Here is a 15,384-nt window from a genome sequence, read left to right as displayed (position 1 = left end):
TCCCTATCCTTCACATTTAGCAACTCCCTAAAATAATCTGCCCATCCTCCCCTTACTGCCTTCTCTTCCATTATCATCTCTCCATCTGCACATTTTACCTTTTCTTCTCTACTTGATTTGCCTCCTCTTCCTCTCTTAATTTCTTTCCAAAACATCTTTTTATTACTTTCAAAATTTTCTGTCATACTCTTACCCCATTTCACATCAGCTCTCCTCTTTGCCTCCTTTACCTTGTGCTTTACTTCTCTTTTCTTTGTACTGTATCTCTCATATGACTCCCTTGTCCTATTTTGTAACCAATCTGTGAAAGCTCGCTTCTCTTCTATAACCTTCTTTATTTCCTCATCCCACCATTCACCACCCTTCTATTTCCTCCCATCCTTCTTGTTCCACACACCATCTTTGCACACTTTGGGACTCCCTCCTTGCACCATTCCCATTCCTCCTCCACTCCTAGTTCTACATTATCCTTCACTCCCTCCCACTCCTCTCTCAGCTTCTTCTTGTACTCCTTCTCCTTTTCCTTTTCATTCAAAGAGTTCACTCTAAGCACCTCCCTACCTTTTATCCTTTTCCTCTTTCTCCATCTATCCTCCACTCTTAACTTACCTTCCACAAAAAATTATCTGATATTCCCCCACTCTCTCCCCTTAGTACATGTACATCCTTAGCTCTTCCTATTATACTCCTACTTACCACTATAGTGTCCATTAACGCTCTACCACCCTTCCATCCACCACCCTCTCCCATGTGTACTTATGCTTGACTTTCTTCCGAAACACTGTATTTGCTATCATCAACTCTCTAGACACATCACCATCAACTCTCCACTACAATTCTTTCCTGGAACTCCACATTTCCCAACCACTCCATCAATTGGTTCCTTTCCTACCCTAGAATTAAGGTCTTCCAGTACTACATTGACGTTTCTCCCCAATCTCTCTATGCACTCGTTTAGATCTAACGAAAAAGCCTCCCTTTCTTCTACACTCTTCTCACTACCAGAGCCATATGCTATTACAAAAATCCACATCTCCTTTCCCAGTTTCACCTTCATCCACATTATCCTTGAGGAAACCTCCTTCCACTCCACTACACGTTTACCTATCTCTTCACTTACTAGTATAGCCACCCCTTCTCTCCCTCGCCCTCTCTTCACTTCTGATAACCTCCCAATTACACTCCCAAACTTACACTCACCCTTCCCTCTCAACTTAGTTTCACTTAAAGCTAACACATCCATCTTCTCACAAACAAGTACCTATCTCTTCCATTTTACTCTCATCTGTACCACATCCATGCGCATTAAAAGACCCAAACCTTAGGGTGCTGGTTGGAAAACTCCTAGACCCTCTTATGACTTTACTTTTTTTAGGAATGTTCCCAGTGGGGATACAAGGAGAACGATGCCTGGTCCCAATCCCCATCCCTTTTTTCTTGCCTCTTACAATCCAAGTGAAAATACATGGTGGCAGTATTCTTTTTCCCCTGCCACAGGGGATGAAGGTAAAACTGGGAAAGGATATGTGGGTTTTTGTAAGTGCATCCTGGTAGTGAGAAGAATGTAGAAGAAAGGGAGGCTTTTCGGAAAGATTTAAATGAGTGCATAGAGGGATTAGGGAGGAACGTTAATGTAGTAGTACTGGGAGACCTTAACGCTAGGGTAGGAAATGAACCAATTGAAGGAGTGGTTGGGAAATGTGGAGTTCCAGGAAAGAATTGTAGTGGAGAGTTGATGATGGAGATGTGTCTAGAAAGAGAGTTGATGATAGAAAATACCGTGTTTTGGAAGAAAGTCAAGCATAAGTACACATGAGAGAGGGTGGTGGATGGAAGGGTGGTAGATAGAGCATTACTGGACTATGTAGTGGTAGATAGGAGTATAATAGGAAGAGTTAAGGATGTATATGTGCTAAGGGGAGAGAGTGGGGGAATATCAGATCATTTTTTGGTGGAAGGTAAGTTGAGAGTGGAGGATAGATGGAGAAAGAGGAAAAGGACAAAAGGTAGGGAGGTACTTAGAGTGAACTCTTTAAATGAAAAGGAGAAGGAGTACAAGAAGCTGAGAGAGGAGTGGGAGGGAGTGAAGGATAGAGTAGAGCTAGGAGTGGAGGAGCACTGGGAGTGGTTCAAGGAGGGAGTCACAAAGTGTGCAAAGATAGTGTGTGGAACAAGAAGGATGGGAGGAAATACAAGAAAGGTGGGATGAGGAAAAAAAGAAGGTCGTAGAAGAGAAGAAGCGAGCTTTCACAGATCGGTTACAAAATAGGATAAGGGAGTCATATGAGAGGTACAAAGAAAAGAAAAGAGAAATAAAGCACAAGGTAAAGGAGGCAAAGAGGAGAGCAGATGTGAAATGGGATAAGAGTATGACAGAAAATTTTGAAAGTAATAAAAAGATGTTTTGGAAAGAAATTAAGAGAGGAAGAGGAGGCAAATCAAGTAGAGAAGAAAAGGTAAAAGGTGCAGATGGAGAGATGATAGTGGAAGAGAAGGCAGTAAGAGCAAGATGGGCAGATTATTTTAGTGAGTTGCTAAATGTGAAGGTAGGATAGGGAGGGAAAGATAGTTGCAGTGGGAAGTGCTAAGAAAATGAGCGTGATGAGTGAAGAAAATGGAGGAGAAATAAGGAAGGATGAGGTGAAGGCAGTTGTTAAGATGATGAGAGCTGGTAAGGCACCTGGTCTGGATGGATGCCATGCAGAATGTCTAAAAAAAAAAAAAAAAAGGAGGTACAGTGATGGTGGAGTGGCTGGTGAGGTTATTTAATGTTTGCTGGAGAGAGTGCTGGAGGACTGGAGGACCTGTATAGTTCCACTTTACAAGGGAAAAGGGGACAAATGTGAGTGTAGTAGTTTCAGAGGGATTAGCTTGTTAAGTGTAGTTGGGAAGTGCTTATGGGAGGATCTTGATTGAGAGGATTAGGAGAGGAACAGAGGGAGTAATTGGTGAGGAACAATGTGGATTTAGGACAGGTAGGGGTTGTGTAGATCAGATTTTGTGATAAGACAGATATGTGAGAAAGCTATACGAAAAGGTAAGGATGTCTTTTGGGCTTCTATGGATCTGGAAAAGGCTTATGACAGGGTAGACAGGAATTCACTGTGGGAGGTTTTGCAGATATATGGGATAGGAGGAAAGCTTTTAGGAGCTGTCAAGAATTTTTATGAGAGTAGTAGAGCATGTGTCAGGATTAGAAATGGAGAGAGTGAGTGGTTCGAGGTAAAGGTGGGAATTTGTCAGGGATGTTTTATGTCATCCTGGCTGTTCAACTTATAACATGGATGGGGTGGTGCAAGAGGTAAATGCAAGGGTGATGGGTCAGGATTGGAGATGGTTAAAGATAATGGAGAAAAGTGGGAGGTGAGCCAGCTGTTGTTTGCGGATGACACTGCGCTTGTGGCAGGATCGGAGGAGAGATTGAGGAAGTTGGTGACAGAGTTTGGGAGAGTGTGTGAAAGAAGTAAGTTGAAGATAAATGTGGGTAAAAGTAAGGTGATGAGATATACAAGGGGTGAAAGTGGCAGCAGACTGGAAGTGAGCATTAAGGGAGAGCGACTGGAGGAAGTGGATAGCTTTAGATACTTGGATGCAAATGTGGCAGGAAAGGATGGAGTGGATGTGGAGGTAGAATGTAGATTGAGAGAAGCAAGTAAATGCCTTGGTGGATTAAAAAGTGTAATGAGGAATAGACGTTTGGGAATCGAGGCTAAGAGGAGACTGTATGAAGAAGTGATTGTGCCAGCAGCACTGTATGGGGCAGAAACATGGAACATAAAAGAGGAAGAGAGGAGTTTGAATGTGTTTGAGATGAGGTGTCTAAGAAGTATGATGGGGGTTACCAGGCTGGATAGAGTGAGAAATGAGGAGGAGAACAGGGGTGGTAAGGGAGTTGGGAGATAAGGTTGATGAAAGAGTATTAGGATGGTTTGGACACCTGGAAAGAATGAGTGAAGAAAGACTAGTAAAGGAGGTATGGAAGGCAGATGTGGAGGGAGTGAACATGAGGTGGAGTCCTAAGATGAGATGGATGGATGGGGGTGAAGGGGGCTTTGGGGAAGAGGGGAATGTCTGTTGAGGAAGGACAGAAGATAGGGGTGAATGGAGAATGGTTGTATATGGATGATGTGATGTATGAGGTGGAATGGATGGGGGAATGGGGGGTGAGGTAGTATGTGTGAGAAAAATTTGACGCAGCCCGAAGGAATTTCTCCCCGTCTTCTCCTGTTCTGCAGTGGGGGGACGGAGAGGGGGCATCGCTGATTTACTGAAGTGGCCTTTCTGTGGATATGCTGTATCTTGCAATACTGCCTCTGACCCAGGGCAGTGGACAAGATGCAGGGATGACCAGTCATCCAGGAGGTGCCAAGATAAGAGGGAGGGTGGAGGTGAGGGGAGTGTATTTAGGTATGAAATGGGTGGGAATGGTTTTTATGCCTTTTTCTTTTTGGCTACCTCCCTTGTAAGGGGGGAAAAAGCCTTGGTATATGTATGTAGCTGAGGGAAATGCAGAATAAGTTTTGCTGAAAATCCATGATGGGTATTATAGTGCCCTTCACAATTAGTTTTTTGGTAGCCAGAAATACTCGTATAGTACAACAGGCATTGCACTCCTGATTTCACTTCATTCTCCACAACAAAGTAATTTCCCAAGATGTTTTAAAAGAATATATATAGGTATACATATATATATATATATATATATATATATCTTCTTGATCTTTTACATTATTCTCCGGTGACTGCTTGTGTTTTAAAAACTTGTTCGTTTTGGGGAAGGGCAAAGTAGTAGAAGGAAAGTAGATGCCAGCATTGAAGGATCATAGAGAAAGAGGTGACTTGATTACAATGTTATGGTCACTAAAGAGGGTGGACTACATTGACAGTTTAGGTATGGGGCTTCACAGTCATGAGAATAAATTGAAAAAGACTGTCTGATGTGAAGAAATCTTTGGAATATTCTATATCCTAGAAGGCGATGTAGCCGAAGCTAGAACCATGCATGACTGATAATTAGAGAATAAGGTGATATAGGCCAAGTTGGACCCATACATGAATTTTGAGCATTGCTCCTTTCCTGTATATTATGATTGGGTAAATGTGCACTGAAGAGATATATTGTGTCTGTCCATTGGGATAGCTTAGAACTGAAAAGTATAATAATATTACTCTCAGTAATGATATATCATTTCTGCCCAAATCATCTAGGTTGGCCAAAACCTAAAGACACAATTTGCAGATGCACCATGTGGAGGCCGATCAAGCCACCAGTTGGGTTTCACTGTCCAGTGGAAATCTGTTAAGAGCACTGACCTCATGGTAAGGCAGCTTTTCAAAGTAACATAATTTTCAGATTGTAGGATTGTTTAAGTTTAATATTGAAAGGAAGGATGAAAGCCTGTTTAGAGCTTTGAAATTAACTTTACACATGTTGGAGTATAATAAGCACTGAAAAGTATGGTGATATATTACTGCCTTGTATTTTTTAACCAGTTGATTTTGTAATAATCCCAATAGGTAAATCCCATTGCCCAGTCAAAAGTTGTTGGGGAAGCAAACATTGTTCGATACATTTCACGGTTGTTCCCACAAAATTCTCCCTACAATTATGAAGCATGTGGGACAATAGAAGGTATTGCAGAGGTAGATACAATGTTTGATACTATACAGAGTAACGTGATTGAAGGTAAAAACAAGGACAAAGCTGCAATGGTTAAGCAGTACAATGCCAGGTGAGTATGTGTTGTGTTTAAGCTCCAAGTAATTTCAAGTGTAAAATTTGGGGGGGGGGGGGGAATAAATAAATAAAATAATTGTGCAATATGTTTATGCTAATGAACACTTAAATGTTTGTTACTTCAGGTTAGCAAATAGTAAATGGCTCTTAGGTGGAGACATGAGTATAGTTGATGTTTTTGCTTGGTCAGCATTCAAACAGACTGGGTTGGACGTCACTGCACCAGCGCACCTCTCAAAGTGGTCAAAAGCCCTTGACCAGTTGGCTCACATGAGTAAGTATTCAAGTTGTTCTTACAGACTTTGTTTCAGTGGTCAGTACTGCAATATTGAATGTGTACATTGTTGATACAGGAGGTAAACATGAGGTTCATGGGCAAAGGTTTGGAGATGGTAAGTTAGAGGAAGGCACTGTGGGAGGTATTACAGATTTATAGGATAGGAGGAAAGCTTTTAAGAGCAGCCAAAAGTTTTTATGAGAGTAGTAGAGCTTGTGTTAGAATCAGAAATGAAGAGAGTGGTTTGAGGTAAAGGTGGGACTTTGTCAGAGATGTGTTATGTCACCCTGGCTGTTCAATTTATACATGTATGGGGTGGTGCAAGAGGTAAATGCAAGGATAGTGGGTCAGGGATTGGATATGGTTAAAGAAAATGGAGAAAAGTGGGAGATAAGCCAGTTGTTTGCTGACAACACTTGTAGCAGGATCAGAGGAGGGATTGAGGAAGTTAGTGACAGAATTTGGGAAGATGTGCAAAAGAAGGAAGTTGAAGATAAATATAGGTAAAAGTAAGATGATGAGATGTACAAGAGGAGACGGTGGCAGCAGACTGGAGGTGAGTATTAAGGGAGAGAGACTGGAGGAAGTGGATAGTTTTAGATACTTGGGTGCGAATGTGGCTGTAAAGGGATGGGTGGAGGTAAAATATAGATTGAGAGAAGCAAGTAAATGCCTTGGTGGATTAAAAAGTGTAATGAGAAATAGACATTTGGGAATGGATGCTAAGGTATTGCAGATACATGGGATAGGAGGAAAGCTTTTAAGAGCAGTCAAGGAGGAGTGATTGTGCCAACAGCACTGTATGGGGCAGAAACATGGAACATAAGAGAGGAGTTTGAATGTGTTTGAGATGGGGTACCTGAGAAGTATGATAGGGATTACTAGGCTGGATAGAGTGAGAAAAGAGGAGGTGAGGAGGAGAACAGGGGTGGAAAGGGAGTTGGGAGAGAGGGTTGATGAAAAAATATTGGGATGGTTTGGACACATGAAAAGAATGTGTGAAGAAAAATTAGTAAAAGAGGTATGGAAGGCAGAGGTGGAAGGAGTGAATATGAGGGGACAACCTAAGATGAAATGGATAGATTTAATTAAGTGGCCTTGCTGTATCTTGTGACACTACTTCTGACCCAGGGCAGTGCGTGAGATGCAGGGATGACCTGTCATCCAGGAGGAGCTAAGAGGGAGGAATGGGGTGGATGCGAGTGGAGTATGTTAGGGATGGAATGGATGGGAGTGATTTTTATGCCTTTGTTTTTTTGCCACTTCCCTTGTAAGGAGGAAAGAACCTGTGGTATATGTATGAAGTTAAGAGTTGAATTGGCTGGGTCAGGAGGATCTGAAACAGCTAGTGGCAGATATTGGGAGGGTATGTGATAGGACAAATCTGAAAGTAAATGTGGCCAAAATTAAGCTGATGAGGTGTACAAGGGGAGAGGGTAGCATTGAATTGGAGGTGAGTGTAAGGAGAGAGGATGTAGGAAGTGGAGACCTTTTAAATATTTAGTCACATATAGTTCAATATGCTTAATAGTAGTTCAAATGCTTCTGACCCAGGACAGTGGGTGAGATGCAGGGATGACCTGTCATCCAGGAGGAGCCAAGAAAAGAGGGAGGGGTGGTAAATGGGAGTGGAGTATGTGGAGATGAAATAGATAGAAGTGGATTTATGCCTTTAACTCTGGCTACCTCCCATGTAAGGGGGGAAAAGCCACCTTGGTATATGTAAGTATATACTGTATAGTGAAGAATGGGGGGTAGAGGTAAGTTATAAAGTAAGTGAAACAAGAAATGAAATGTGTCATGAGAAATAAGTACCTGAGGATGAATGCAAATAGAAGACTAAAGGAGTGATTGTGTTTGGGGTAGAACTGGATTTAAGGAAAGCAGAAAACAAGAGCCTAAATATATTTGAAATGAAAAGTGTTAGGAAGTATGGAGGGTTTCAAAGATGGATAGAGTGTAATTTGGAGGTGAGACAGAGAGTGAGGCTTAGAAAGAGAACTGGCAGACGTGGTGGACCGAAGTGTGGGGATGATTTGGGCATATGGAAAATAAGTCAAGAAAGACTCGCAAAAAGTGTGAAAAGCAAGTGAAAGGAGGGCCCTGCTCTGGAGATGGTGTGCTTTTTTGTATTACCTCTGACCGGAGGAGAATGGCAGGGGACGTAGGTGACCCTTCATCTATGAAGAGCTAAGATGGGAGGGAGAATGAATGGGTTTTTGGTTGGATGTGGGTGAGTGTAGTGTCCAGTTTATACTTTGACTTTGCCATCTCCCATATAAGGGGGAAAGGCACTTTTGTGTATGTATGCAGTAGGGGGAGGAGTGGAACAATTACTGGATGTCAGCTCTCTCTTTATGAAAAGGTGGAGGAAATAGTTGAATTTAATAGAGACCTTGATCCCAGTCTAAAGACTGAAAGTCAGCCTCTTGGGGTTGCACTCATAAGTTATTGAAGATGGGGTAGCAGGGAGATGATTCTCTCAGATGTCTGTCATGTCTGTCATAGAGGACATCTGTCTTTTGCCCTTAAGAAGTTCTAGGAGGAAATCATCTTTTATCCAGGGAAAATGTTTCCACTGGACAGGATATAAGCTAGTACATAAAGATATAATAGGAAAATAAAATTAAAAAGGAAACAGATGGGTGTGGGATGAGTGAAGAGTGGGTGCATGCCTTGGCTGACTACCTCCTTTATAATGGGAAAGAAGACTTGGTATATCAATAGATATGTGAAAATGTGTGACATCTGTATTTGTAGCTACATGCTTTTTTCTCTTTTTTGCACAGAAACAGTCAAATACTACAGAGGCCATGGAAGGAAAATGAGTGAAGGTGGACATGGTCGTAAGAGTAGTGAAAGGAAAGCCAGTGAAAGTGGAGGTCGACTGAGGAAAAATAGTGAAAGGAAGAGTGCAGAAAGGAAGATCAGTGAAAGTGGAGGTCGTCCTAGGAAGAATAGTGAGAGAAAAACCAGTGAAAGTGGTGGACATAGTAGGAAAAACAGTGAAAGTACAAGCCACAACAAGAGAAACAGTGAAAGTTCTTCGAAGCCATACAAAAAAGAGAAGAAATCACTTAAGCAAGCAGAAAATACAGAAACTGTTGCAAAGGAAGTAGTAATCAATGGGACTTCAGAGTTGCAAAAGCAACACTTATCCAGGAAAGAATTTGAAGACTACCTCAAGAACCATAACATTAGATACCAAGCAAAGGATCATGAAGAAGTTTTCACAGTAGAGGCTATGATGAAATATGTTCAGAATATGCCAGGATTGCATATGAAAAATCTCTTCTTGAAGGACAAGAAAAAGAAATACTATTTGTTCTCTGCACGGCATGATGTAGATGTCAAGTTAAATGAAATTGCCAAATTGATTGGCACAAAGGAGCTAAGATTTGCAGATGAAAAAATTATGTTTGACCTATTAGGCGTTAAACAGGGCTGTGTTACTGCCTATGCACTAGTAAATGATAAAGATCATGCCGTTGAATTCCTACTTGATGAAGAGGCCATGAATGAAGCCCATTCATTTGTCAATTTTCATCCACTGAGTAATGCAGCTACTCTTGGAATTTCCCCAAGTGATTTGAAGAAATTCATAGCTTTAACAGGACACAAAGCAAAGCTCCTCAAGCTATGATTTTTCTTTAACTTTTTCCTTGGTTTCTTCATTTTTTTCAAGCAAATTTACTTTGTTCTTGTTCATTTGTTGTGGAATTTCCTGTGTTGTGTTCATATGAATTTAAAATTCTTCATAGTTTCAAATTCAGAGGTTTGAATAAGTTGGGGAACATGTTGGTAGTAAATGCTGATCAAGTTATGGGAAATATTGTTGCATTTTATAAAACAAAGGTTTAATAAATTCAGAGTTTGCTCACTTGTTTTTATTCAGTAATACTACACCTGTTGCATGGGAAGAAAATGAGCACAGTATCAAGAGAAGAAATATGATTTATGATAGTTAAAAGAAAAAAGTGCTCTTAGAAATTATACATTAAGTGCTAATGCTAGGTGATGACAAAACACAAGGCAAGAGGGAAGACATTTTAAAGCATTTGTGTGGTACAATATCAAGACCATAATCTATAATTAGTTACATTGATACATGTCAACAAACTGAAACTTATACGAGAACAAAAATCAATATATTTACCAATGGTTATTTCCTGCTTATACGGGAGGCAACTAAAAAACAAAGGCATAAAATCCATTCTCACCCATTCCATCCCCACATACTCCACTCCCATTCACCTTCTCCCTCCCTCTTATCTCTGCTTTTCCTGGGTGATAGGTCACCCCTGCATCTTGCCCATTGCCCTAGGTCAGAGGCAGTGTAGCAAAACAGTACAACAGTATATCCACAGCAAGGCCACTTCATTTAATCAGCAACTTCCCTTCTTTGTCCCCGCATACAGTACATTATAACAATTTATAAAATTATTTTGACATTCTTCAGTCATCAGTTGGGTGGAACATCTGAAATTAATTTTTATGAATTAATACTATGAGAAAATAGGATCAGGACAAGAGCTTCTAAAAATTGTATGATGATAATGTATTCTGAGAGAAGCAAAAATTATAACTTACATGCTGCAGTTCACAAAGTTCTAAATCTTGAGTGTGAAGTCTTGCCCGCAAATAAATTATTTCTTCCTCTTTCTGGGCAAGCACAGATTTCATCTCTAGATAACGGGATCGTGCTGCACGTTCACTGGATTCTAGTTCACTTAGTTCATGTTCATATTGATCTCGGATGCTCCTGGTGTAATGAAAAAATAATACAACATATCAAAGGCTTTTTCCCCCTTATAATGGAGGTAGGAAAAAAAAACACTAGCACCTATTCCATCCCTAACTTAATCCACTCCCCTCCACCCTCTTCCCTCCCTCTTATCTTGGCACCTCCTGGATTATGGTTCATCCCTGTATCTCACCCACTGCCCTACGTCAGAAGCAATGTCACGAGACAGCACATCCACAGCAAGACCGCTTTAAATCAGTGACCCCCCCTCTCCATCCCCTCATGCAGAAAAGAAGACGGGGAGAAATCCCTTTGAGTTGCATCAATTTATTTCTTGCACATACTCCCTCACTCCCCATCCCCCACCCACTCCACCTCATGCATCACAGCATCATCCATTCACCCCCATTTTCTGTCCTCTCCCATTCTTCCTCAACAGACATTCCCCTCTTTCCCAATGCCTCTTTTACTCCATCCATCCATCTCATCCTAGGTCGACCCCTCATGTTCACTACTTCCACTTCTGCCTTCCACACCTCTTTTATTAGTCTTTCTTCACTCATTCTTTCCATGTGTCCAAACCATAATACTCTTTCATCAACCCTCACTCCCAACTCCCTTTCCACCCCTGTTCTCCTCACTTCATTTCTCTATCCAGTCTAGTAACCCCTATCATATTTCTCAGGCACATCATATCAAACACATTCAAACTCCTCTCTTCCTCTTTATCTGCCCCATACAGTGCTGTCGGCACAATCATTCCTTCATACAATCTCCTCTTGGCATCCATTCTCAAATACCTATTTCTCATTACACTTTTTAATACCCCAAGGCATTTACTCATTTCTCTCAATCTATATTCTACCCCCACCTCTACTCTTCCCTTTCCCGCCACATTTGCACCTAAGTATCTAAAACAATCCACTTCCTCCAGTCTCTCTTCCTTAATACTCACTTCCAGTCTGCTGCCACTTTCTCCCCTTGTTCATCTCATCACCTTTTACCCAATTTATCTCCAACTTCCTTCTTTCGCACACCTTCCCAAACTCTGTCACTTCCTTAATCCCTCTGATCCTGCTACAAGTACAGTGTCGTCAGCAAACAACAGCTGGCTTATCTCCCAGTTTTCTCCATTTTCTTTGACCATCTCCAATCCCTGACCCACTACCCTTGCATTTACCTCTTGCACCACCCCATCCATGTATAAATTGAACAGCCAGGGTGACATAACACATCCATGACGAAGTCCCACCTTTACCTCAAACCACTCTCTCCATTTCTAATCCTAACACACGCTCTACTACTCTCGTAAAAACTCTTGACTTCTCTCAACAGCTTTCCTCCTATCCCATATATTTGCAATACCTCCCACATTGAGTTCCTGTCTACCATGTCATAAGGACTGTGGTACTCCCCAAGGCAGTTGTAGCTCTTCTTGGGGATCGGTGCCACCCGCGTAGAGCCGTGGCCAGGGCTGGTTGCTGCCGTTTGGCCCCCAACTCTTGGGGTTGGGGGGTGGTTCCACGACGTAGATGCTGCGGCTCCAGGACCCTCTTCTTCTACTTTTAGCCGGAGATGTAGAGAGCAATCCTGGGCCCACCACAAAATACACATGCCCAACATGCTCTAAACCCATTACTTCGAGCAGACAGACAAAGGGCTCAGTTCAGTGCAATATGTGCAAAAACTGGGCTCACCTCACTTGTACAACACTTGCTGACACAAACCAATACACAAACACTTGGACATGTTCTACCTGCCTTCCAGTAACCCCACTCCCACCTCCCCAACCACAGCCAGCACCCTTACCCACTCCCAATTTCCCTTTGCCCTTATCCCTAATCAGTACTCCCCTTCCTTTGTCCCCAATCTCTCCTTTCCCCCCCCCCCTCTAACCCAGATCCTATACCTTCCCCATTAACACCCCAACCTCAACCCCAAACGGCAACATACAGAACACACAACATCAACATATTACAACACAACATTGACGGTATTAACACGAAAAAACATGAACTCGAACACTTTCTTAAACAACACAACATACACATTGCAATTATACAAGAAACAAAACTAAGACACTCACACAAAACACCATCATTTCATTATTACACCATCAGACAAGACCAGACCGACGGCAATGGCGGTGGACTCATCACCCTGATCCACCATTCCATCTGTTTAGTGGACACAAGTGCCACAACCAAAATTCTCCTCCCTACCACAGATAACACTACAGAAATCCAATCCATTCGAATCCGCACAGGCAACAAATCAACACTGACAATAGTTAACATGTACATTCCTCTCTAATCATCCCCCACAGTTCCAAACACCTTCAGGCCTCAATTTAGCCAATTAGCCTCAATCCCCAACCTGATCATGGGTGGTGACTTCAACGCCAAGTCGTCTGCCTGGTATGTCGACAACCCTGACACAGACAGAGGGCTTGATATACAGACTCAGTTTGACTCATTGACTATCATGAACAACACACATAATCATACACATATCCCACACCAAGCCCTCTACACTCCCTCCTCTCCTGAAATCACCTTTTGCTCCCCCTGCCTAACCCCAACAACATCATGGAGAGTGGTCAGAACCCTTGGTTCTGACCACCTTCCAATCATCATCACCACCAAAACAAGATGCACTCCAGTTGGCACAGACACACATACACCAATTACAAGAGAGCTAACTGGGAAGCTTTTACTGAAGAGACAGAACAACATTTTGAAACACTTAACAGTACACCAATCACAAACATAAACAATGCTGTGCACACTTTTAATACAATCATACAAAACGCAGACAAGAGATACATCCCTAGAGGCAACAGAAAATCACACAACCCCAACTTCACACCAGAAATCCAAGGCCTCATCAGACAATGAGACACGCTTAAACACAATACCCCCACACCTATCCCTCAAAACATAGCAGACCAAATACAAACACTAAACACTGTGATTGCCAATGAAATACATGAACAAAAAACACAAAATTGGCAAAACTATCAATACACTTGATCACAAAACAAACACCAGCAAATTGTACAAAACACTCAACAGCATTACACTATCCAACAGTAACACAACACGCTCTCATGCAGCAATAATCACAACAACAGACAATCTACCCTCAAACAGACAACAAGCAAACACACTCATAAATAATTTTGCACAGACAAGCCATCTCACTTCTCACCCTGACGACTGACGCACTATTCGATGTAAGAAAGACTTTCCCACAGACTCAGACTATACACCCTTCATAGACAGTCAGACAAAACACATAATACATAATCTCAAGCACTCATCTGCCTGTGGCCCTGATAACATAAGTAACATCCACCTAAAACACATTGGACCACAAGGTATACACGCACTCACAAACATTGCAAACTACAGCTATTCACACAACACTATACAGGTAAACGTCGACTTACGATGGCCGCGACTTACGATTGTTCGACTTTACGATGACGACGACGATATGATAATTTAACCCCTTCCATACGGTGCCGCACACGTAAGCGTCATGAGGAGCAAGTGGATTCGCGATATCGGCGTCTTGATTATATTTATTGTAGTCGCCCCTGTGTTTTTACATTCTCTCAAATGATTCATTCTCTGTGGTTTTCAAAATTCGCGGGTGAAAGAGAGAACGATCGATATAAGCGGTGACTATATTTTATGATGCGAGTATTATTACGTCACGTCGTACGGCTGGCATTGGCTGCTGCCCGCGAGATTTAAGTTCCGTACTGAAAATACATATTATAGTGTTTGAATATGGTAAAAAGGATAAAAATAATTAAATAAACTACTGTACATGTTTAATAGGCTATATTCAGTATCTCTGGTGGTTAATATACAGGTAGGCTAGGTACAGTGACCACGGAACAGAGTGGGGATCGACTTACGATGAGATCGACTTACGATGGCTCTATCGAAACCTAATGCCATCGTAAGTCGACGTTTACCTGTACCTGACATCTGGAAGCATGGTAAAATAATCACCATTCCAAAACCGAACAAAGACCCAACAATCCCAACATCACACCGCCCAATCACACTTCTCTGCATCCCCTCTAAAGTCATTGAATGCCTAATACTTCAACTTGTCACACCACATATTCCCCTTGCTGACTCACAACACGGTTTTAGGCCACTACACTCCACACTCTTCTGATAAACCTCACACAAAGAATTTTAGATGGCATCAATTCAGATAGGCCCCACAGAACACTTCTTATAACATTAGACATTAGTAAAGCTTTTGATGCTATCCCCCACCACAACCTAACAAATAAAATATATAACACAGACATGCACAATAACACCAAAAGATGGCTGGCCAATTATCTGGCAGGTAGGAATGCTTATGTGTCATATAATGGCCAATCATCGCACATCAGAAACATTAAGAATGGAGTACCACAGGGCTCTGTTCTATCCCCCACGCTCCTTAATCTATACATGCATGACTTACCCACACCAGACACCTCAGAAATACAAATCTCTTCCTACGCAGACGACATAACAATCACATGCACACATCATAACACAGACAAAGCTGCAGAAATAATCCAGCCATACCTTGATACACTCAACACATGGT

At 41.9% G+C, this 15,384-nt stretch overlaps 2 protein-coding genes across 4 annotated transcripts in view; one reads left to right on the top strand and one right to left on the bottom strand.

Moving 5' to 3' along the window:
* The window catches only part of AIMP2 (aaRS-interacting multifunctional protein 2), a 106,631-nt gene extending 96,740 nt beyond the window's left edge, over window positions 1–9,891 (top strand). For both annotated transcript variants that reach the window (XM_076196924.1, XM_076196925.1), the window contains 4 exons: window positions 5,209–5,319; window positions 5,518–5,732; window positions 5,863–6,011; window positions 8,804–9,891. In XM_076196924.1, coding sequence (XP_076053039.1) covers window positions 5,209–5,319; window positions 5,518–5,732; window positions 5,863–6,011; window positions 8,804–9,657 — 1,329 coding nt within the window. In that variant the 3' untranslated portion in view covers window positions 9,658–9,891. The remainder of the gene's footprint in view (window positions 1–5,208; window positions 5,320–5,517; window positions 5,733–5,862; window positions 6,012–8,803) is intronic.
* The window catches only part of LOC143032341 (uncharacterized), a 61,008-nt gene continuing 55,304 nt past the window's right edge, over window positions 9,681–15,384 (bottom strand). For both annotated transcript variants that reach the window (XM_076196922.1, XM_076196921.1), the window contains exons 12-13: window positions 10,605–10,776; window positions 9,681–10,493 (exon numbers count right to left, since the gene is read on the bottom strand). In XM_076196922.1, coding sequence (XP_076053037.1) covers window positions 10,470–10,493; window positions 10,605–10,776 — 196 coding nt within the window. In that variant the 3' untranslated portion in view covers window positions 9,681–10,469. The remainder of the gene's footprint in view (window positions 10,494–10,604; window positions 10,777–15,384) is intronic.

Source organism: Oratosquilla oratoria, chromosome 13 (genome assembly GCF_046742065.1).
Source record: "Oratosquilla oratoria isolate Oo_2021 chromosome 13, ASM4674206v1, whole genome shotgun sequence".
In the NCBI taxonomy this organism is placed as follows: domain Eukaryota; kingdom Metazoa; phylum Arthropoda; class Malacostraca; order Stomatopoda; family Squillidae; genus Oratosquilla; species Oratosquilla oratoria.
The sequence above is the reverse complement of the archived record's forward strand: the minus strand, read 5'-3'. Positions and strand labels throughout refer to the sequence as shown.